Genomic DNA, 22,262 nt, shown 5'->3' with positions numbered 1-22,262 from the left:
TGGCTTGTGGGTGGCTCCTTTTGGATTGCAGGTCAAGACTACATTCTTGCTAGAACATTCTTGCTAGAACATGTTCTGGGGGATAAAGAATAAACACTCCAAAAGCTTATGCTGTGTAACTTTTTTGAAGACCATTGGAAACTACTAAATAAACAAACTCTCAAAGGATTCTTTTCAGAACTATTTAGAACTGATTTAGATTATACTCAGCCTTTCGAGTAACTAATGGGTACATTTAACCCCATGACTAGATGGAGTTTTTCCCTCTGGATGAATAATATTCTGTAGAATAAACAATAGAATGAGGAATAAAACATGAAGATAATAAGCAGATGGAACTTTGAGCTGTGTTTATGTTATGCAGTTCTTAGAAAGAGTTGTACAGTTGCAAAAGCCTACAAAAGCCAGACCATCTTGTAGGCTACTAATACGAACTGTGATGGGAACAGTGCTGTCTTATGGCGACATCTAGTGGCCAAGGTACTTAAAAGTATTACGTCAACTTCTCCTTCCTTGTGAATATCTCATTTGGAAAATTCTACCATATCAATTTTGTTCTATTTTCTTTCCAGTGTAATGTTGGTGACTACTGCACAGTGAAAAAGGGAGCATGGTACGGCCAACTATGTGACTGTCCAAGAGGATCAAAGTGCAACCTCTTCTTCCTCAAGTGTTTGTGATTTATTTTTGTTATGGTAATAGTTCATTTATTTCTGTCTGAATAGTGTAGGATTTTGATATTTCGCTTTGCTAACTTCTAATATATATACTTCTTCTGACCTGTTTCATTCAAGTGTTCTTTGTTTAATTTGCCTCTAATTTTACCATTGTTTGTTGTGCATTCAGCACAGATATAAAGAAGGTAAGCTCTGTAAATATGAAAAAGAGCCTCTTTTTGTATGTACATTTTGATTGATAAACTGTCCAATTCCTTTCACAACTTAATCAGAAAAAAGCACAATTATATTCACAGCCTAAAAAAAAAAACTGTTTTTTTTATTGGTCATAAATAGAAAGTGCAATAAACTGTAACATTTGTTGCACACTTACAGCAACATAATAATTAGGAATAGTGTTAACAGAGCTGTAAGAAATCGGAAGAACCATCTTATGACTAGTGTGTAACAAAAAGGAAACACTTGTCAAATGACACCATAAATAGATACGTATAGTTTAGACAGACCTGAATTTCACACACAAATGTGATTGACCACAGACAAAAAAATGTCATCTCTGTCGTACAGCATTCAGTGTAGCTGGCAATACCGATTATTCAGAAAGTAATCTTTAAATGAAAATACTGTATATCCTCAACAATATGACATAGGCCTAGATATTTGTAGTATTCGTCTCTCTGGTTGGACCAACTCAGTTGTTATGATGACAATGCAGACAATGTGAGAGACAATGTCAGAAAGTGAGACCAAGTTGACATGTTCAAATCCCCAAAACAGAGACATGGAATAGGTAGGCAGGACTATACTCTAATCTCAGACACAGAAACGATATTAACTATGACAACAACATAAAGACATGTTGTGCTGCAATGTTATTAACCATACTGGAGTAATGACTTGAACACATTGTAAGATTAATTCAAACCAATAACTATTGTGCAGTGTATGGGTCATACTTACACATCGGCATTTCACAAATAAGGCCTCAACAAGACATGGGATCAAAATGGAATACTGATCCCAAAAGAGATACCAAGGTGCAAGTGCTGCCATTCAAGTCCTTCGAACATTTGAGAGTGGACAAGCGCCGGCCAACAGCACCCAGTCTCTAGTCTCTATATGGATAGGATCTGCCTGCGGACCTTTTCAGAGGCCAGGTAGTCCAGGGTTCTCTGACGAGCTATAACCACCAGGACCAAGACTACCGTCAGGCACATCATGATCCCCTCAAACCTCCAGAATAGGCTCTCCTCCATCCGAGAGGAACGGCAGCTGAGAAAAGAGAAAGATAGAATTGTAGTCGGACCTGAACTGGCAGTTGCAGTAGCATCAATTTAGGAAAATATTCAAATAAAAATACACAAAAAAGGAGGTAGGCTACCTCTTGTATTCAACTTTGTTGGACTTTGCACAGTTGATCTTTTCTATGAATCCAGTTCTGTCACACGGTGCCCATGATTTCTAGAGGAGACAAAGACATGAGAGGGGATGCCATACTTTAGATGTGTTATTGATTAGTATTATGGTGCTCAAGAAAATAGGAATTATCTTAACCCTCACCATCTGAAATGGGTTGCACCATGCACACTCTGTCAAAATCGAAAACTCCTCCTCTTGCCAGCAATGAAGGGATGTTGTGCTTATCTCTGCAAATAAAGACATAACAATAGCTAGAAACTTCAATGTTAGGTTTTAGTGCAATAGCTAGGTCTATAACTACTGGGCAACTATTATAGCTACCCGAGCTGTATTTAAGTGTTATATAACTAGCTATGGGTCTACCTGTAGAGTATTCCTCTCCTGAAATAGCAGCACCATGGACACTGGAAGAAAGTGATAGAATGGTTTGGTTAACTACTTCGACACATTCATAAAAGTCAGAGGTTTGACGTCAGCTCAGTCAGTGACATGGCTGAATGCTGCACAGCACACTCACCTGAGTGACGCAGGTACTACCAGGAGCAGTGTGATGATCGAGAACATTCGGGAATCGCTCATTGTGCTGGTAAGAGGGGCACGAACTCCAGACTGTCAGTAACTTCTAATGAGATGGCAAAATAACGTAGCTTCTGTGACGTTAGCTATTATGTAGCTAGCTAGTAGCCTAACGTTAGCTATCAGTTGAGTTCCAGAAGCATATTTGCAGCAGCTAAAACCGATTTATAACTCATCCCAAACTTCCGTTTTCATTGTGATGACTCATCAAATACGGAATACTCAAGTATCTTTAAATGTTAAAGTTATTCCATCAAAAATGTTTTGTCTTGGCAGAATTGTAGCCATCTTGAATCATCGAAGTTCCTCTCTATGTCACCTGACCTGAGTGACATGCTTGAAGTGCTCTGACAAGCAGGCATTCAGGTCAGTTTGTAACTTTCTGGCTCTTTTGTCTATGCTGTGAGTGACAATTACATTTCTACTTAAGGTCAATAATGTACTGCAGCTATGTTTCTATTTCTTGACATGCCAGGACAGTGTTTATATCATTGGGTAGCGCCACCTTTAAAAATAATTTTATTAAAACAATGTCAAACATATCAAAACTTAACAAAAATGAAGCAAACACCCTTAAGAATATTCGTAACAGCTAGGGAATGTTTTTGAGAATGAAAAAAATGACCCAACAGGAACAGGTTGGATAACTAGGCCTCTTATTACAAATGGAAGCAATATTTGTCATCTAAAAATAGATCAACATTTCCATGTCTATATAAGTCCACAATGCAGGCAAACCTGGCTAGCTGAGGTACGTACCGTTGTCTTTCACAAATAAAAGATGACCAAAAAAAGAAACTCAATTTTGAGAGTAACATAACATTGTGCGAAACATGACAAAACCGTGCGTAGTATAAACCATGTAAACCAAAACACAACAAATCTATGTAGTGTGAAGTCTTTCTGGGATATTATACAGAGCAGTGTCTTGGACAAACTCATAATGTACCTGAGCAAAGAGAATTGGTTAGCTTGCTTGTGATTTTACTGAACAAGTAATTTTTTCATAGACAAGTCCTGCAGACCTTCATACTTTTCTTAGGCAAGGTTTTAGACCACCCTGCTCAGGACTGAGCTTATAAATTAAATTAATAAATTACGAAAATAACGTAACAGCTCAAGTGTGTGAAACAGTTCAAGTATGACTCTAGAGAGCTCTAATTAAGCCACATAACACATGCTCCTGGGCATGTATGTACCACCACATATTGGTTCACAAATAGTGCTTCTTCTAACAATAGTTCTGAATAAGCCAGAGACCCTGGTTGTCACTTCCGTCTATTTCCAGTGAGGGGCAGTTCTACTAAATGGATCACCTCTGGATAGCCTCAATGCATTTGTTGATGCTGCTTCCCCCAGTCTTCCAGCAGGGTTCTACTCCATGTAGTCAGAGCCTGCCATGGCCATGTAGGAATCCAGCTCTGCGTCTAGGTGGCTCTTGGTCATTGACATGTAGTTGTCTAGTTGGTTGTCCAGCTCCTCTTTGGTGGGGATTTTTTCAGGTTTGCCCATGCCTCTGCACCTGAACCCTCCCCGGCCCCGCAGGCCCAGACCCGCTCCTCTGCCTGGGTAGGGACGACAAGACATGAGGGAGGGCAGTGGGAGAAGGGAGGGCAGAGTATGCACAGTTAAGAGAGTGCAAGAGTTCTCTCACCTCTTCCTCTCAGGCCCAGTCCATTCCTGGCTCCGCGGCTCACCAGCACTCCAGCATTGTTCAGCTGGCCACCTTGCAGCCTCAGGCCCTGACGAAACCTAAGCTTAGTCACCCCTCCCCGGGCACGCATCTGATTCACACCTGAATGAGAGAGGGATATACAAAGTTAAAACTGTCTCCAACTGTATTACAGTTGAACAACACAGTACACCAAATACAGAGAAAAAAACAAAAAGGACACCCACCTCTGAAAGCATAGCCACCTCTCAAAGCATAGCCACCTCTCAAAAAGCCCCATCTGTTGTTTCCATGCACTCTGAATCCTCCTCGGTTCATCCCTCGCAGTCCCCTTACAGCAAACCCTCGGCTTCTGGTGGCCCCCCGCATCAGGGTCCCAATGGGCCGACCTAGCCTTGTCAGGACGTTGCCCTTCCCCAGGCGCTGCTTCAGGCTCTGTGGGACATCGGAACGTACCAACAGAGTTTGGGTGCATTCCATTAAAATGTAATCGATGAACTGAAAGTGAAGACATGACATGCCCAGGAGGTGGCGCCCTTGGTTTCAAAATTCAAATTAACTTCTCAATGCTTCTAATCTAGTCCACGTTTTCATTTCTCTGGTCTTTTCTTAAAAAAGGGGGGGAAATAGTGATACTGGGGTAGTTCTGATCTGTGGTGCGTTCAGTACGACAGAACAGTGTTCAACATTTAATTCAACGGAAACAATTCTGAACGACCAGTTGAAGAAAGGTATGATTATGGTGGCGCAGAGGGAGATTGTGTATGAACGAAGATGGTATAGTGTGTGCAGCACAAGTTTTGAAATTTAAAAAATGGTCACACCCATATTGATCAGGCCACACCCACCAAACATACCTCAAAGGCTGTTGAAGAACAGTGCGCACCATTTTGGGGAAACGTGCCCTTCAGTACAAACCGTCACGGAACGTTGCAAACATTGAATCGAACTGAATGCAGCCCTGGATTAGTGACACTGACACTTAATCTAACCTAGACAGGTTGAAAAGTGGCTGGTTAGTTCCCTCACCTTGGGCTGCAGGGCGGCCTGCACAGAGGTCCTGTTCTCCATCTGCAGAGCCAGTCTCCTGTTGCGGACACTGGCCACTTGCTGCTGCTGCATGTTGGCTCGTACATCCACTGGCTCCGGCTGCTTGTTCTTCAGCATAGTCGTGAAGCTTGGAGGAGCAGGGGTTGAAGGATAAAGGAGGATAGAACATACTTAGCAAACTACTGTACCATGTAGTTGCATTCCCTTGCCCAACCACTTGCTGCCTATACAATGCACTTGAGTACATGGGGTGAAGTCCCCAATTAACCAGCTGTAGCTAGATGTCTAGCAAACAGACAGGTTTGGCCTTTGACTCAGGATTTTGTATCAACGGGGAAGAATGACTGATAAGAGAAAAGACACTTAGTCATAACAGGGTTTGCAATGAGCAAGATATGGAGTACAGGAGGTGGCCTCTAAACTCATCACCACTGGCTTATGGTAGTCTCACCGATCGTTGAGGGAAACTGTTGAGGTGCTTTTCAGCACGATTTTCTCTGTTGGGGAGGTCACTGCGTCTGTTTGTTGATACATTCCTGTGAGACAATCAATTGGGAGACCGAAATTATACTGCAATGGAACAAAAGCATAACTTTAGTTGGTAGCTACTGTGACAACATTTGAGAATTACCTAATGTTAGGCTAGGAAACTACATTGTAACATGAAATAGTTTAAAACACATACTAGCAAGCTGTTCTCCTTAATTCGTTTGACATGATGCTGGCTTGGTCGGCAAAATGTTGCTAATTTGCTGCTATGTGAGATGGTAGCTAAACTTCAAACTAGATAAACCTACTAACTAGCTTTTTATCAAGTTTTGAGCACGCTGCTTTTACTCACCTTTTAGAACAGCACTGGCAGATAGGGAAGATGCTAGATAAAATTTGCTTAGCCGCCCCCCTTTTGACTGTCCGCACCAAATACGCACCTGCACAACATAAAATAAAAGTTACTCTCAACTAAGGAAAGCCTCAAGCTTCATAAGGTAGTTACCGCCCAAATCAAGCTTCATAAGGTAGTTACCGCCCAAATCAAGCTTCATAAGGTAGTTACCGCCCAAAATATAAACGCAAGAATTCAATCAAACTCACACTGTCATTCGACCACAATGCGGAAAACATCAAATGTACGTTCACAAATCAAGAACTGATGAAAGGTTGCATTTTTGCAGTATATAGATCATTAATTTGACTAAGACCCCAAATAGACAATAACTTTTTGAAAAAAAGATGAAAGATGAGGACACTGTCCAAGTAACTTATCTAAGATTCCAAAACGGTACACATATATTTTGCTGCATAACATTGGAATTGAGGAACAGAGGGCTAAGCAGCAATGGAGCTACCGGAGCTATGTAAAAACATTTGTGTGTAAAATAGCACATATGGGCCCGGTGTAGCTCAGTTGGTAGAGCATGGCGCTTGCAACGCCAGGGTTGTGGGTTCGATTCCCACGGGGGGCCAGTATGAAAAAAAAAAAAAAATGTATGCACTAACTGTAAGTCGCTCTGGATAAGAGCGTCTGCTTGTAGAGGTGTCCTGGGAGTCTGTTAATACAGCCACTCCGTTCCCTATTTAGTACTGTGCGATGTGTGACTCAAATTCAAACCATATAGTGTAATCCCTAATAGCCTAGCTGGGGGAGAGAGGGAGGTACAATTTACCAGAAACCCCCCTTTTCCTGGTAAAATACCTGATAAACTATCCACCTACTACTATCTTTATATTCTAACCTGGTGTATTTCTTGTAAGTGCAACACTACCCTTCTGATTTCCCATAAGGTAAATGCAACACATACTTGAAATAAATCATCCACTTTATGTAGCCAGCAGATTATCTAAAACACCATTAGTCTATAAAACACAAACTGTGGATTTTTTAAATATACTTTTGAGAAATAAAAGTGACTATATACTCCTCTATGCAAGAGCCTAACTGGCTTTTGTGTAGCCTACCAAAAATAATAAATTACAGTAAAAAAGTGTCAGCCACTAGAGGGCAGCACAGTCTCATATTTAACAGCTATGGAAATCTACCGTTATTGGCAGTAATGTCCGATTTTTTTGGCTGAAATGGTACGGATCAAGTAATTTCCAAGACAATGGTCATACCCATTGGATGTATATTAGATGTATTAGATGTGTATGTATGCATGCATGTTTTGGACTACAGCTAGCTATAACAACGGCAGAATATCCAAGCCATACATACAGCCTCATGATGATGTTGGTTGTTGTGCTTTTTATCCTGGTGAAATTATTTTCATGAAATTGGAGGTCCATTACTGCGTTACTGTGCTCAGTAGTGATGTGTTTAACTACTAATGTGTATTTTTTTCACATATTGCCTTGGTGAAATACAATTATTAAATGCGGACCTCTTCATTGGTATTGGACCTTTGTGGGATTCTTTCCAGCAAGCTACATTTCTTTGACGTCAGAAATGAATGCGGCTGATGCCCAACCATAGAGAATGATAGAGGCCTAGTAGTGCCCAAAAGGCCTTATTAGCATGGGCAGCGCCATTGAGGGCTTCCACCATTTTAATGTAATCTACTGGGTGGGACTTCTAACTTCATGGACATGATTCCAACATATAAAAAATTAGTCTTCTATCTATCTCTATGTGCCCCACACACTTACTGCGCCGCCGCAACCGTTTCTGTGAGGAGAACGATTTCCGATGAGGGCTGCAATTCAATCCCAGGAACGTTGCAATGCCTTGTTTCACTGATGAGGTTTGGGCATAGGCACGGTGTGAGTGTCGTTGGTAATCGCAAAGGAGGAGGATAAGATTCGCTAATAATACACTTTATCGAGGGTAGAAGGAAGGACCTGATTTATCATCCAGTCTACTAGCTAGCTAAAGATTTCGTCTTGATGTTTACTGGAGAGAGAGGGGTAAGTCCGACCAGCCGTTGTTAGCTTGTAGCTAGGTTAGTTATCAGTATATTTGAGGTAACGTTACGTTAGCTCAATTTACGTTAACCAACGTTCGTTCATACAATTATTTGAGGAAATTACAATTGAATCGGCGCCGTCAGCTGAGTTTATCCAACGTCAAAATATGTTGTGACCCAGTAATACCTAGCTAGTTAACTAGCTAGCTACTGTTAGATAGCTAACGCTTTACTCGGTGAATGAACGAGGCACGAGTACGGTAACGTAGCTAACACCGGGCCTATCAAGCTGTTTCTCTGTCTCGTGATGGAAGCTAACGTTAGCTAGCTAGCCAACTGCTTCCATGGACCAACTAATTTAAACATTAGCTAGCCAAGTATAATCCTCTCTGACAAATAGCTAGTTAACTAACTTTTAGCCACTTTAAATTGACTAGCTAGCTAGCTATCGTTTGCTAAGTTAGTAAGCTAGCTACTGTAGCTTGTCATGACAACCAAATCACCTGGCTGATGATCCCATTTAGCTATTGTGTGGTAGTTAAAAATAATGACGTTACCTAACTAAATACTTTCCAATTTCTGTAACTAGTAGTTATGTTCCCTGTATGCAGTACAGTATTGGCTTCAATTCATAGGTACATTGTCATTGTAGCTACCTAGGTATTTAGTAATGTGTGGTGTAGGTTATGGCTACATTTTCAAGAGGGAAATACTGTAGCGTCCATTGATTATGAATGAAGGATCGTCTTTGAGGCACGGGTGTCTTTGAATATAACCCATGTGGGGTTAATGACAGCATTAACTCAATCCTACCAGTATAACCTGCAAATAGGCTAAACACAATTGTCCAGTCAGTCAAAATTCCTTGCAACTTTGGAATTCAGTGAGTCTAAGGCTAAATGTTAGATATTAAATCAACCCTTTTGTAAGTTAAATTCAATCAATCAAATGTATTTATAAAGGCCTTTTTACATCAACAGATGTCACAAAGTGCTATACAGAAACCCAGCCTAAAACCCCAAACAGCAAGCAATGCAGATGTAGAAGCACGGTGGCTAGGAAAAACTCCCTAGAAAGGCAGGAACCTAGGAAGAAACCTAGAGGGCCCAGGCTCTGAGGGGTGGCCAGTCCTCTTCTGGCTGTGCCGGGTGGAGATTATAAGAGTACATGGCCATTTAAGGCCAGATTGTTCTTCAAGATGATCAAACGTTCATAGATGACCAGCAGGGTCAAATAATAAACAGTGGTTGTAGAGGGTGCAAAAGGTCAGTATTTCAGGAGTAAATGTCAGTTGGCTTTTCATAGCCAAGCATTCAGAGGTCGAGACAGCAGGTGCGGTAGAGAAAGAGTCGAAAACAGCAGGTCTGAGACAAGGTAGCAGGTCCGGTGAACAGGTCAGGATTCCCTAGCCGCAGGCAGAACAGTTGAAACTGGAGCAGCAGCACGTCCAGGTGGACTGGGGACAGCCAGGAGTCATCAGGCCAGGTAGTCCTGATCCTAGGGCTCAGGTCCTCCGGGAGGGGAGGGAGAGAATTAGAGGGAGCATACTTAAATTCACACAGGACACCAGATAAGACAGGAGGATTACACTAGATAAAACAGACTGACCCTAGCCCCTCGGCACATAGACTATTGCAGCATAGATACTGGAGACTGAGACGGGTGGGTCGGGGGACACTGTGGTATATGTCCAACATCAAAATTGTCGTTTTTCTTCATGTATCTACCAGCTTCACTGCTAGACCCTATCAGGGGTGTAATCATTACTCCAAACAGTCACAAAACGTTCTGTTTTGCAACGAAAACTAGCGTTTCTATTGGACAGATTCAGGTAGTGCCCTAACTGTTTGCTGAACCTGCCCAATAGAAACTGTAATTTCTGTTGCAAAACAACAACTGTTTGAAGTAATGATTACACCCCAGTACAAATCTGTGAGAATGTTCCAAGCTGAAGGTTCGAGTCAGGCGATAGGCCTTATTTCCTTAGTCACTTTTAAGTGAAGTTTTGTTCTGTTGATATTCTGACTTGATTTTCTCTCATTGTGACTCTTAGGAAGCGGGCATCATGGGCACGACATTAACATCCAACGTGTTCAAGTAAACTGGACCCACGAGACTGCGTAAAACCCATCCCCAGCCATGGCAGGCTTCAAGCGAGGGTATGATGGCAAGATCGCAGGGCTCTATGACCTGGACAAGACGCTGGGCCGGGGCCACTTCGCCGTGGTCAAACTGGCGCGCCACGTCTTCACGGGGGAGAAGGTGGCGGTCAAGGTCATCGACAAGACCAAGTTGGACACGGTTGCCACGGGTCACCTGTTCCAGGAAGTGCGCTGTATGAAGCTGGTGCAGCATCCTAACATCGTCCGGCTCTACGAGGTCATCGACACGCAGACCAAGCTCTACCTGATCCTGGAGCTGGGCGATGGAGGAGACATGTTCGATTACATCATGAAGCACGAGGAGGGCCTCAGCGAGGAGCTGGCCAAGAAGTACTTTGCCCAGATCGTCCATGCCATCTCCTACTGCCACCGGCTGCACGTGGTGCACCGTGACCTCAAGCCGGAGAACGTGGTGTTCTTTGAGAAGCAGGGCGTGGTGAAGCTCACTGACTTTGGCTTCAGCAACAAATTTCAGCCAGGGAAGAAGCTCACCACCAGCTGTGGCTCGCTGGCCTACTCTGCCCCAGAGATCCTGCTGGGAGATGAGTACGATGCTCCGGCAGTAGGTAAGAAATCTAAGCTTGTAAGCCTGGATACATTAGATGGATGACGTTTGACGCTGTCTGCGATAGATAGCTTACCTCCTAGAGTCATAGTTTGATTGTATTGACCTGGACTGGCTGTAATCTTTGGCACTTAGTCTAATAGGCACGTGTTGAAAACCCTTCAAGGTAATGGCCTCGTATCAGCAAGCTCACAACCCTGTGTCATGGGGCCATGGTGATTCTGTGAGATTGTTGCATGGACTTGAGCGCTAAGGATCACGTAGTGTAAAACATTTGCTGTATGCTGACCTTTGACATTGCCTTACCGTAGCCTAGAAAGGATTACTTTTGTGTACATATGCAGGTTTAGGCTGGTTTTGAACTTGCAAATTCAGAAGTACAAGGTTATGTTGTAGCTAGGGAAGCAAGTTACTGCTATTAGATGTGCATTGTTCATAATATGCCATTTAGCAGACGCTTTTATCCAAAGCGACTTACAGTCATGCGTGCATACATTTTTGTGTATATGCCACAGGCTATGTGTTGCTATGATACACAAGGCCAGTTCTCCTGGTGTTGGTGCCTAGAGTGTTTCATTGCACTTAATTAACTGGCTCATTGATTTCCTGTGTGGACTGACTGGACTGACCGTAGTGCATACAGCAGCAGCACTGACTTATACAATAGCCTCCTGTGTGCCAAACCAGGCATTTACATATCAAATCATTTGTAAGATGATTACTTATATTCTATGATACACCCTATTTCTTTAACATTTCACTGTCCCAGACATTTGAAAGGAGAGTCTGAAATACTCCAATGTTATGAAGACTAAAATCTCTAAAAATAGGCCCTATGCATGATAATGCTTTTGATAAGCATTTGGGTTAGCTATTATTGCTTCCCCTATTTGACTATGCCTGTCACACTTGTAGGGTGTAACTGCAACCTGAGGAAACTGTGGTCTCTCTCTCTCACTCACTCACTCACTCACTCACTCACTCACTCACTCACTCACTCACTCACTCACACACACTGTTGTTGTTTCTTTGCAAATAATGACAGAGCATCTTATCTTACAGTAATAGGTCTGGGGCTGTGTGTGCAGCCTGTGTTGTGTTGTAATTTTCATGGTTGTGCGTCAGATGAAGGTCCCAAGAGAGAAGGCTGACTGCTGTTAATTGCAGCCTGGTTACAATCGCCAGCTCTAAGCAGGACAGTTGATCCATCCTTTGTTTGTACTGAACATCTAGTGCTGAAGCCCTGATTAAACATTTTACTATTGATATTGTGGGGTTGATTAAAACACATTTCTACATGATAGCCAGTGGAAGCCTCGCACACAATCTACATGGTTTCCATCTTAGCCCTGCCAAATCAATATTCCATCCTGCAGCCTCTCAGTCCAGAGCTGTGTCACAGGCCATCTCGCTGCCTCTAATCCATAAATTCGCCCTCTCTCTGAACAAACATTGCAGCAGTAGTGTTGCCTGGCCCTGGACTGGTGGGATGGGTGAGCACTCCAGAGTGTAAGTGTGAGAGAGTAGAGCTTACCTATGACCCTTGGCTCTGCTCCACAGTCTCATGGCTCTTGGCTTGCGTACTGTTATGTTTTGGTGGCTCTTGTCTGAGGACCATTAGTCAGAACTTCTGAGAGAGAGCCTGGCAAAAAAAGAAATCCTCATCTCTCACCCCCTCGCCCTCCGTCACCTGTGATTGGGGATGGAGGGCCAGGCAGAGTGAACATCCCAAATGGCATCCTATTCTCTATAATGTGCACTACTTTTGACCAGAATCCCATAGGGCTCTGATCAGAAGTAGCGCACATGCACTAAATAGGGAACAGGTTGCCATTTGAGACACAGCCAGAGTGTGCAGCTGATGTTTTTTGTAACTGCTCAGAGAACACCAGAGGTAGCATGAGGCCAGGAATGTGAATGAGCAAGAGTCATTGTAAAAAAGAGAGGAAACTGTTGGGCATGTGGGTGTATGTTAATGATGAACACTTTTCTTGGAATGTGATCAATGAGAGAGAGAGAGAGAGAGAGAGAGAGAGAGACACACTCCAGCCTACTGCCAGCCCTGTGGCTGTTTGTCATTCTGCCACGTTTGTTCCTCACTCTGTGTAATGACAGAACAGGGTGCTGTGGTGCTGGAGGTGTCAAGGAGGATGAGGCCAGTCTGACAGAACATGGTGCTGGAGGTGTCAAGGAGGATTAGGTCAGTCTGACAGAACAGGGTGTTGTAGGGGCTGTGGTGCTGGAGGTGTGTCATGAGAATTTCTATCTCTAATTCAACCTAAGCTTGAATCATTACTTGAATCATTACAGGGTCCTGAGTGGCGCAGTGGTCTAAGGCACTGCATCGCAGTGCTAGCTGTGCCACTAGAGATCCTGGTTCGAATCCAGGCTCTGTCGCAGCCGGCCGCGACCGGGAGACTCATGGGCGGCGCACAATTGGCCCAGCGTCGTCCAGGGTAGGGGAGGGAATGGCCGGCAGGGATGTAGCTCAGTTGATAGAGCATGGCGTTTGCAACGCCAGGGTTGTGGCTTCAATTCCCATGGGGGGCCAGTATAAAAAAAATATGTATTCACTAACTGTAAGTCGCTCTGGATAAGAGCGTCTGCTAAATGACTAAAATGTAAATGTAAAATGTAAATTACCAGGGGTTGTAAGGCTCTGGTTTTAATCATAAATGATTCAAGGTCCACAACCAGCAAGAATGATCTGTATTTTTATTCATGGAGAGCTCTGGCGCCAAAACCCATACATACTGTTTTATACCCCTTGACACACAAAGGCACTTTGCTCCGCCCACCTTTAGGAGGCTTTCTTAAACAGTTTCCGCAGTCTCCTTCACCCTGGAATGTTTAGTCCCGCCCCCCTCTGTTAGTGGGTTGCCACTACATTATAACTCTTAACACCGTTCACACATTTATACTGTATTTGGGGTGAAATCCTTTAGTCATTCTTCTTAAAATACAAATTAATCTAACAAGGTGTCAAGGAGGATTAGGTCAGTCTGACAGAACAGGGTGTTGTAGGGGCTGTGGTGCTGGAGGTGTCAAGGAGGATTAGGTCAGTCTGACAGAACAGGGTGTTGTAGGGGCTGTGGTGCTGGAGGTGTCAAGGAGGATTAGGTCAGTCTGACAGAACAGGGTGTTGTAGGGGCTGTGGTGCTGGAGGTGTCAAGGAGGATTAGGTCAGTCTGACAGAACAGGGTGTTGTAGGGGCTGTGGTGCTGGAGGTGTCAAGGAGGATTAGGTCAGTCTGACAGAACAGGGTGTTGTAGGGGCTGTGGTGCTGGAGGTGTCAAGGAGGATTAGGTCAGTCTGACAGAACAGGGTGTTGTAGGGGCTGTGGTGCTGGAGGTGTCAAGGAGGATTAGGTCAGTCTGACAGAACAGGGTGTTGTAGGGGCTGTGGTGCTGGAGGTGTCAAGGAGGATTAGGTCAGTCTGACAGAAGAGAGTGTTGTAGGTGCTGGAGGTGTCAAGGAGGCGGAGTCCAGTCTGAGGATGATGCCACAACAATGCTGCATTCCAAATGGTAGGGTGTATAGTAGGGTGCCGTTTGGAATTTGGCCCAAGCATCTGATGGAACAAGCTTTCCTGACTGGTGTTGGTGACCTTGCACCGCTAATGGTTAGACATTGCTCCTCAGAAATAACCTGTTGTATAAAAATGTTGAAAAAGAAAATGTAAAGACATTTACTGTGACTTTATCAGCTGAGTATTTATATTCAACCCCTCTTGGAAAGGCAATGTATGGCAAACGTCTCCTGAAAAATCCACTAAATGTTGGAAGTAAGCTTACTATGCAATGAATGTGCAGAGCCCAGTTACAGTGAAGTGGTTGAACAGGGTTGTTTCATTTGATGATTGAAGAGGGTTACTTCAGCCTTGCTACATAGATTAAAATGGACAGATCCTCTATGAGCCTCAGGCCCATAAAGCAGACAGGGGCTGATGGTGATGTAATGTTTCCAAATGAAAGTCAATGGGGAGTCCATGGGGACGACTCGAAGAGGCTAGTATATAAATCTGTAGGGACTAACCGTGTGTGCGGCGTGTGAGTGATAATCGGAACGTTTATGTTCCCTCCCTGACGCACACTCAGCGCGTGTTTTCAGCCTGTTCTAATTCCACTAATGATGTGAGGAACTGTCAGGTCTGGTGTAGTCTAGCAGCTCTGCTCAGGATGATCTGGGCAGCCCAGCAGTACAGGACGAGACCAGGGTATGTCATTAGGTTCTTGACATTGAGCTTCCCAGTTACCACTGCCTCAAGTCATACAAGTGGCTTACACTTCGTACAAGCTATTTTCAGGTCTGTACTAGTGTGTGTGTGTGTGTGTGTGTACCCTCTTTGCTTTGACCCCCTTGGATCTAAGTAGAGTCTTGATATATGTCGGTGTGTCAGGTTCAATGGTATTTCTCACCTCCTAAAACCTTGACAGTAACCTTTCTCTCTGAGACCCTGAGCAGCAACTCCACTCTCCATTCTGCCTGGCTGTGTGGCCAAGTTGGCAGGTTGTCCAGTACACGTGTCATGGCTATGTGGATATAGGCTTGTAACTGACCAGCCACCAGACCAGCCATCTCTAAAGCTCTATCGGTCAGAGAGGGCAGCCATGCCAGAGCTGAACTCATAAAGAACAGAGCTCTTTGAGGTGTGTGTCTCTGTCTGCGTCTGTGTAGTGTTACTGTTCAACGCCGGCCGGCGTGAATGTTCCCAGCTTCTCTCTCCCCGTGATTCGTGCAGCAGACACCTCTGCTGTAGCGCTCCACTTGACAGCTCAGGTTCACATTGCCTGCCGCTGTGGATGTGACACGTCTGCTATTAATACATTTGTGGGACTTTTTCCAAAAGTCTACTAAGGGCCCTGTCTCTGCTGTACCAACCACATAGCTACTCAATTAATAGACTAATTGAGTTAAGTCCACCACCACTTCAATCTTTATCAGGTACTTTCAATCTTATAGGCTACCTATTTAAAAAGCAATATATTACTACTTTGATTCGATCACGACTAGGGCTGGGAATTGCCAGAGACCTCACGATACTTAGGTGGTGATGTGATATGTATTACGATTCTATATGTATTGCGATTCGATACTGCAATGTTTATGGTGATTTGATATTCCAAACATATTGCTCACTATATGTCTGAGCCGAGACCATGAGAGAAGTCATCAAAATAAAAGTGCTGAAAACATGTTGGCTCACTTTAAAAATATGGATTTTATATGATTTATGTATTTTTATTTAACAAATTGATACTTGGGAGTCAAAGTGTTGATATAATATTGTCAATTTTTTTATATTGTGATATGTAACTAGATACATTTCCCCCCATCAATAATCACGACTGACCATATTTTCATACATTAATGATTATCACTAATTAAACACATTTCAGTGTATAGTGTTGGAAATGACCCTCTCTTTATGTGTTATAAATTGAGGAAGAAGGCTGTCCTGGCGTGAACAGAAGAATACCCATCTGGCTGAATTAACCAGTTTCACACTGTGATTGCACAGTGAGGGATGGATAGAGTGAGGGATGGAGGGAGGCAGATGATTAACAGTAATTATTATTTTCACTGACCTGAGAGAAATGACTGGGAATTACTTTGGTTGCATCCCAAATGGGACCCTATTCACTATTTAGTGCACTACTTTTGACCAGGGTCCATAGGGTTCTGGTTATAAGTAGTGCACTATTACAAAATAATAGGGTGCCATTTGGAACGTAGACGTTGAGGAACGAAGCACAGCAGCAGCCCTTTCCAATCGCTGCCTGTCCGTCTGCTTCCATGGATTTTTCCATCAGTGGTGAGTCCCACATTTGACCACCAGATGAACCTTCTGTTGAATCTGTGTTAAGCACTGTGACTGTGTGATGTGTCATGGGCAATGTGAAATTAGCCTTACGTTGGGCGCATTCATAGTTTTATAGCCTACACTGATTATGCTAATACTTTGGGGTTTTGTAGTGGGAAACAATATCTTTTTTTACACTCTCACGTTCAGACATTCCTCTCAGTATCTGTAGTATTATTAGCCTGCTTACCAGACCTGTTAGCGATCATTCCACTGCTTGCCACTCCTTGTCATATGGCAAACACAAAGATCCAAACTAATTCATTGCCTACTCCAAGTAACTTGTGATGCATTAACTTTTGAAAACAAGTCCAGTAAAATGTAGCCTAGTGGGGACCGTTGACTGAAGTACACTATACAGTGGGGGAAAAAAGTATTTAGTCAGCCACCAATTGTGCAAGTTCTCCCACTTAAAAAGATGAGAGGCCTGTAATTTTCATCATAGGTACACGTCAACTATGACAGACAAAATGAGGAAAATAAATCCAGAAAATCACATTGTATGATTTTTTATGAATTTATTTGCAAATGATGGTGAAAATAAGTATTTGGTCAATAACAAAAGTTTCTCAATACTTTGTTATATACCCTTTGTTGGCAATGACACAGGTCAAACGTTTTCTGTAAGTCTTCACAAGGTTTTCACACACTGTTGCTGGTATTTTGGCCCATTCCTCCATGCAGATCTCCTCTAGAGCAGTGATGTTTTGGGGCTGTCGCTGGGCAACACGGACTTTCAACTCCCTCCAAAGATTTTCTATTGGGTTGAGATCTGGAGACTGGCTAGGCCACTCCAGGACCTTGAAATGCTTCATACGAAGCCACTCCTTCGTTGGCCGGGCGGTGTGTTTGGGATCATTGTTATGCTGAAAGACCCAGCCACGTTTCATCTTCAATGCCCTTGCTGATGGAAGGAGGTTTTCACTCAAAATCTCACGATACATGGCCCCATTCATTCTTTCCTTTACACAGATCAGTCGTCCTGGTCCCTTTGCAGAAAAACAGCCCCAAAGCATGATGTTTCCACCCCCATGCTTCACAGTAGGTATGGTGTTCTTTGGATGCAACTCAACATTCTTTGTCCTCCAAACACGACGAGTTGAGTTTTTACCAAAAAGTTCTATTTTGGTTTCATCTGACCATATGACATTCTCTCAATCCTCTTCTGGATCATCCAAATGCACTCTAGCAAACTTCAGACGGGCCTGGACATGTACTGGCTTAAGCAGGGGGACACGTCTGGCACTGCACGATTTGAGTCCCTGGCGGCGTAGTGTGTTACTGATGGTAGGCTTTGTTACTTTAGTCCCAGCTCTCTGCAGGTCATTCACTAGGTCCCCCCGTGTGGTTCTGGGATTTTTGCTCACCGTTCTTGTGATCATTTTGACCCCAGGGGGATTATCAGTGGTCTTGTATGTCTTCCATTTCCTAATAATTGCTCCCACAGTTGATTTCTTCAAACCAAGCTGCTTACCTATTGCAGATTCAGTCTTCCCAGCCTGGTGCAGTTCTACAATTTTGTTTCTGGTGTCCTTTGACAGCTCTTTGGTCTTGGCCATAGTGGAGTTTGGAGTGTGACTGTTTGAGGTTGTGGACAGGTGTCTTTTATACTGATAACAAGTTCAAACAGGTGCCATTAATACAGGTAATGAGTGGAGGACAGAGGAGCCTCTTAAAGAAGAAGTTACAGGTCTGTGAGAGCCAGAAATCTTGCTTGTTTGTAGTTGACCAAATACTTATTTTTCACCATCATTTGCAAATAAATTCATAAAAAATCCTACAATGTGATTCTCTGGATTTATTTCCCTCATTTTGTCTGTCATAGTTGACGTGTACCTATGATGAAAATTACAGGCCTCTCTCATCTTTTTAAGTGGGAGAACTTGCACAATTGGCTGACTAAATACTTTTTTTCCCCACTGTACATTTCGGTTGTTTTGCTCTAGGACGTCCACAAGCAGCCTCACAAGACTAGTCTGAAGGTAGCCGGGTATCAGTTTAAAGTATATATGGAGATAGTTTAGTCCCTAAAAGTAAGGTGTTAAATAATACATCAACAACAAAAAAACTAAACAAAATGTTTTTGGTTGCAGAACTCCCGAAGTATCCCTTAACCAAACCCGTAACCCTAACTGTAACCTATTCAACCATTATGTTGAATATAATAATAAACTACATTCATCAATCTGACTCCAATATTACAGTTGAAATCGGAAGTTTACATACACTTAGGCTGGCGTCATTAAAACTTGTTTTTCAACCACTCCACAGATTTCTTGTTAACAAACCATAGTTTTGCCAAGTCGGTTAGGACATCTACTTTGTGCATGACACGTAATTTTTCCAACAATTGTTTACAGACAGATTATTTCACTTATAATTAACTGTATCACAATTCCAGTGGGTCAGAAGTTTACATACACTAAATTGACTGTGCCTTTAAACAGATTGGAAAATTCCAGAAAATGATGTCATGGCTTTAGAAGCTTCTGATAGGCTAATTGACATAATTTGAGTCAATTGGAGGTGTACCTGTGGATGTATTTCAAGGCCTACCTTCAAACTCAGTGCCTCTTTGCTTGACATCCATGGGAAAATCAAAATAAATCAGCCAAGACCTCAGAAAAAGAATTGTAGACCTCCACAAGTATGGTTCATCCTTGGGAGCAATTTCCAAACACCTGAAGGTACCACATTCATCTGTACAAACAGTAGTACACAAGTATAAACACAATGGGACCACGCAGCCGTCATACCGCTCAGGAAGGAGACGCGTTATGTCTCCTAGAGATGAACGTACTTTGGTGCGAAAAGTGCAAATCAATCCCAGAACAACAGCAAAGGACCTTGTGAAGATGCTGGAGGAAACTGGTACAAAAGTATCTATATCCACAGTAAAACTAGTTCTATATCGACATAACCTGAAAGGCCGCTCAGCAAGGAAGAAGCCACTGCTCCAAAACCGCCATAAAAAAGCCAGACTATGGTTTGCAACTGCACATGGAGACAAAGATCTTACTTTTTTTCCCAGTCCTCTGGTCTGATTAAACAAAAATATAACTGTTTGGCCATAATGACCATCGTTATGTTTGGAGGAAAAAGGGGGATGCTTGTAAGCCGAAGAACACCATCCCAACCGTGAAGCACGGGGGTGGCAGCATGATGCTGTGGGGGTGCTTTGCTGCAGGAGGGACTGGTGCACTTCACAAAATAGATGGCATCATGAGGAAGGAAAATTATGTGGATATATTGAAGCAACATCTCAAGACATCAGTCAGGAAGTTAAAGCTTGGTCGCAAATGGGTCTTCCAAATGGACAATGACCCCAAGCATACTTCCAAAGTTGTGGTAAAATGGCTTAAGGACAACAAAGTCAAGGTATTGGAGTGGCCATCACAAAGCCCTGACCTCAATCCTATAGAATATTTGTCGGCAGAACTGAAAAAGCATATGCGAGCAAGGAGGCCTACAAACCTGACTCAGTTACACCAGCTCTGTCAGGAGGAATGGGCCAAAATTCACCCAACTTATTGTGGGAAGCTTTTGGAAGGCTACCCAAAACGTTTGACCTAAGTTAAACAATTTAAAGGCAATGCTACCAAATACTAATTGAGTGTATGTAAACTTCTGACCCACTGGGAATGTGATGAAAGAAAGAAAAGCTTAAATAAATCATTCTCTCTCCTATTATTCTGACATTTCACATTCTTAAAGTGGTGTTCCTAACGGACCTAAAAACAGGGAATTTTTACTAGGATTAAATGTCAGGAATTGTGAAAAACTGAGTTGAAATGTATTTGGCTAAGGTGTATGTAAACTTCTGACTTCAACTGTATGTGCAACAGGCCCTGTACATCTCTGGAGGAATCTAGTCAAGGTAGCAAGCCTTACATCACCTCTCAGTATGACTATAATCAACGTTTGACTAACTTGCACCGTTATACAATTATTAACAGATACAAATAGCTAATCCTGGCGACCATAATTCTAGCATTAATTTATTTGAGGCAAGCAGATCAGGGATGACAAGGTGGTACCCAAACATGTGCTATGCATAGTGTAGGCTATATAACAGCTACCAATAGACCTGCTAAATTATAAACATATAGTCAATCAATGAATTACTCTGTATAATGAGGAATGCATTTACTCAATTCAACTAATATAATCTATTAGTCACAAAAGAACATTCCAGACTAACAGTCATTTACTCTATCATCAATAGGCTGACATTTTTACATTGACATTTTAGTCATTTAGCAGACGCTCTTATCCAGAGCGACTTACAGTTAGTGAATGCATACATGTTTTTTAAATTTATTTAAATTTATTTTTTATACTGGCCCCCCGTGGGAAACGAACCCACATCCCTGCCTGCCAAACCCTCCCCTACCTTGGACGACGCTGGACCAATTGTGCGCCGCCCATGGGTCTCCCGGTCGCGGCCGGCTGCGACAGAGCCTGGACACGAACCAGGATCTCTAGTGGCACAGCTAGCACTGCGATGCAGTGCCTTAGACCACTGCGCCACTCGGAAGTCTTAACGTGGTTACCCGTGTCTTCAGTTCAGAATAATCTCTGAGAAAAAACTGTCTGATACGCACAGGAGTTTGGTAGCATGTTCTCAAAGTATAAACAAATTCACTGCCCTTCAATTCAAGCGGAAACTCACCCCCAACCTGAATTAACATTTCTTTGCACTTTGCTAGTAAAAATAAAAAACAGGAAAACACACCCAGAGTCTAACCTAATCAACTCAATTTAAATGCTAGGGGCACACCCATGTGTTGCTACCTCTTTGACCTATCCGCCATTCCGACATACAAAATAAGTTTCCCTGTAACAATAAATCCACTGACCGTACAATAAAACATACCAAAATTAGTAGCTCTTTATGAACTCTTGAAACAACCCCTGTAACAAATCCACTGACCGTACAATAAAACATACCAAAATTAGTAGCTCTTTATGAACTCTTGAAACAACCCCTGTAACAAATCCACTGACCGTACAATAAAACATACCAAAATTAGTAGCTCTTCATGAACTCTTGAAACAATCCAAACATAACAATTTAATTCATACAGTAACATTACTTTTGTCGATTTCACGTTTTCATCACGTTTCATCAGTCTTCACACCTCTCCTGGCGTCAGTGACCCCAGGAACGTCTCTTCCCAGAGATTACCACAGATGAGGTGTGTTTGACCCCTGTGATAGCCCACAGATGGTCAGCCATCCAAACAATGTCAAAAATCATGATTGAGTCATCACGCTATGCTCCCAGGCCAGCAAGTCGTCTGTCGCAAGTATCACCTTCTCTCATTCTTCCACTACACAGCTGTGTAAGTGTAGGGCTGGAGCAAAAGCCTGCATAC

At 42.9% G+C, this 22,262-nt stretch overlaps 3 protein-coding genes across 5 annotated transcripts in view; 1 reads left to right on the top strand and 2 right to left on the bottom strand.

Annotated features, from left to right (window-relative positions):
• Positions 1–966: 966 nt before the first annotated feature.
• On the bottom strand, positions 967–3,008 carry LOC121543290 (protein JTB). Its single transcript, XM_041853045.2, has 5 exons — positions 2,614–3,008; positions 2,460–2,500; positions 2,238–2,323; positions 2,059–2,138; positions 967–1,949 (listed from the first exon to the last, which is right to left on the bottom strand). Exons 1-5 carry the CDS (start codon positions 2,673–2,675, stop codon positions 1,793–1,795), a joined length of 426 nt encoding a protein of 141 aa, XP_041708979.1. The 5' UTR covers positions 2,676–3,008; the 3' UTR covers positions 967–1,792.
• Positions 3,009–3,174: 166 nt separating this feature from the next.
• LOC121543292 (chromatin target of PRMT1 protein) lies at positions 3,175–8,123 on the bottom strand. 3 transcript variants are annotated; one of them, XM_041853050.2, is made up of 7 exons: positions 8,038–8,123; positions 6,236–6,323; positions 5,846–5,964; positions 5,374–5,521; positions 4,572–4,779; positions 4,327–4,467; positions 3,175–4,237 (listed from the first exon to the last, which is right to left on the bottom strand). In XM_041853050.2, exons 3-7 carry the CDS (start codon positions 5,926–5,928, stop codon positions 4,047–4,049), a joined length of 771 nt encoding a protein of 256 aa, XP_041708984.1. In that variant the 5' UTR covers positions 5,929–5,964; positions 6,236–6,323; positions 8,038–8,123; the 3' UTR covers positions 3,175–4,046. The 3 variants fall into 3 exon arrangements, with proteins under 3 accessions (XP_041708984.1, XP_041708982.1, XP_041708983.1); XM_041853048.2 differs by having other exon boundaries at positions 5,846–5,930; XM_041853049.2 differs by lacking the exon at positions 8,038–8,123 and having other exon boundaries at positions 5,846–5,930; positions 6,236–6,391.
• Positions 8,124–8,210: 87 nt separating this feature from the next.
• Positions 8,211–22,262, top strand: part of LOC121543291 (SNF-related serine/threonine-protein kinase-like) — a 52,220-nt gene continuing 38,168 nt past the window's right edge. The window contains exons 1-2 of the mRNA XM_041853046.2: positions 8,211–8,295; positions 10,348–11,022. Of these exons, the coding sequence (XP_041708980.2) occupies positions 10,434–11,022 (589 nt within the window). The 5' untranslated portion in view covers positions 8,211–8,295; positions 10,348–10,433. The remainder of the gene's footprint in view (positions 8,296–10,347; positions 11,023–22,262) is intronic.

This window comes from Coregonus clupeaformis, chromosome 17, assembly GCF_020615455.1.
Source record: "Coregonus clupeaformis isolate EN_2021a chromosome 17, ASM2061545v1, whole genome shotgun sequence".
NCBI classification, from domain to species: Eukaryota; Metazoa; Chordata; class Actinopteri; order Salmoniformes; family Salmonidae; genus Coregonus; species Coregonus clupeaformis.
Note: the sequence above shows the minus strand (reverse complement) of the source record. Positions and strands in the feature narration are given on the sequence as shown.

Bases quoted from the DNA above. Each gene is read 5' to 3' on its own strand.
- LOC121543290 (XM_041853045.2), bottom strand. From the start codon at position 2,675: ATGAGCGATTCCCGAATGTTCTCGATCATCACACTGCTCCTGGTAGTA. The intron at 2,324-2,459 runs GTAGACCCATAG...CTTTATTTGCAG, and splicing joins AGGAGAGGAATACTCTACAG to AGATAAGCACAACATCCCTT. The intron at 1,950-2,058 runs GTAGCCTACCTC...CTCTTTTCTCAG, and splicing joins AACAAAGTTGAATACAAGAG to CTGCCGTTCCTCTCGGATGG.
- LOC121543292 (XM_041853050.2), bottom strand. From the start codon at position 5,928: ATGTATCAACAAACAGACGCAGTGACCTCCCCAACAGAGAAAATCGTG. The intron at 5,522-5,845 runs GTGAGACTACCA...TGCTCCTCCAAG, and splicing joins ACAGTTTCCCTCAACGATCG to CTTCACGACTATGCTGAAGA. The intron at 4,468-4,571 runs GTGGGTGTCCTT...TCTCTCATTCAG, and splicing joins AGGTGGCTATGCTTTCAGAG to GTGTGAATCAGATGCGTGCC.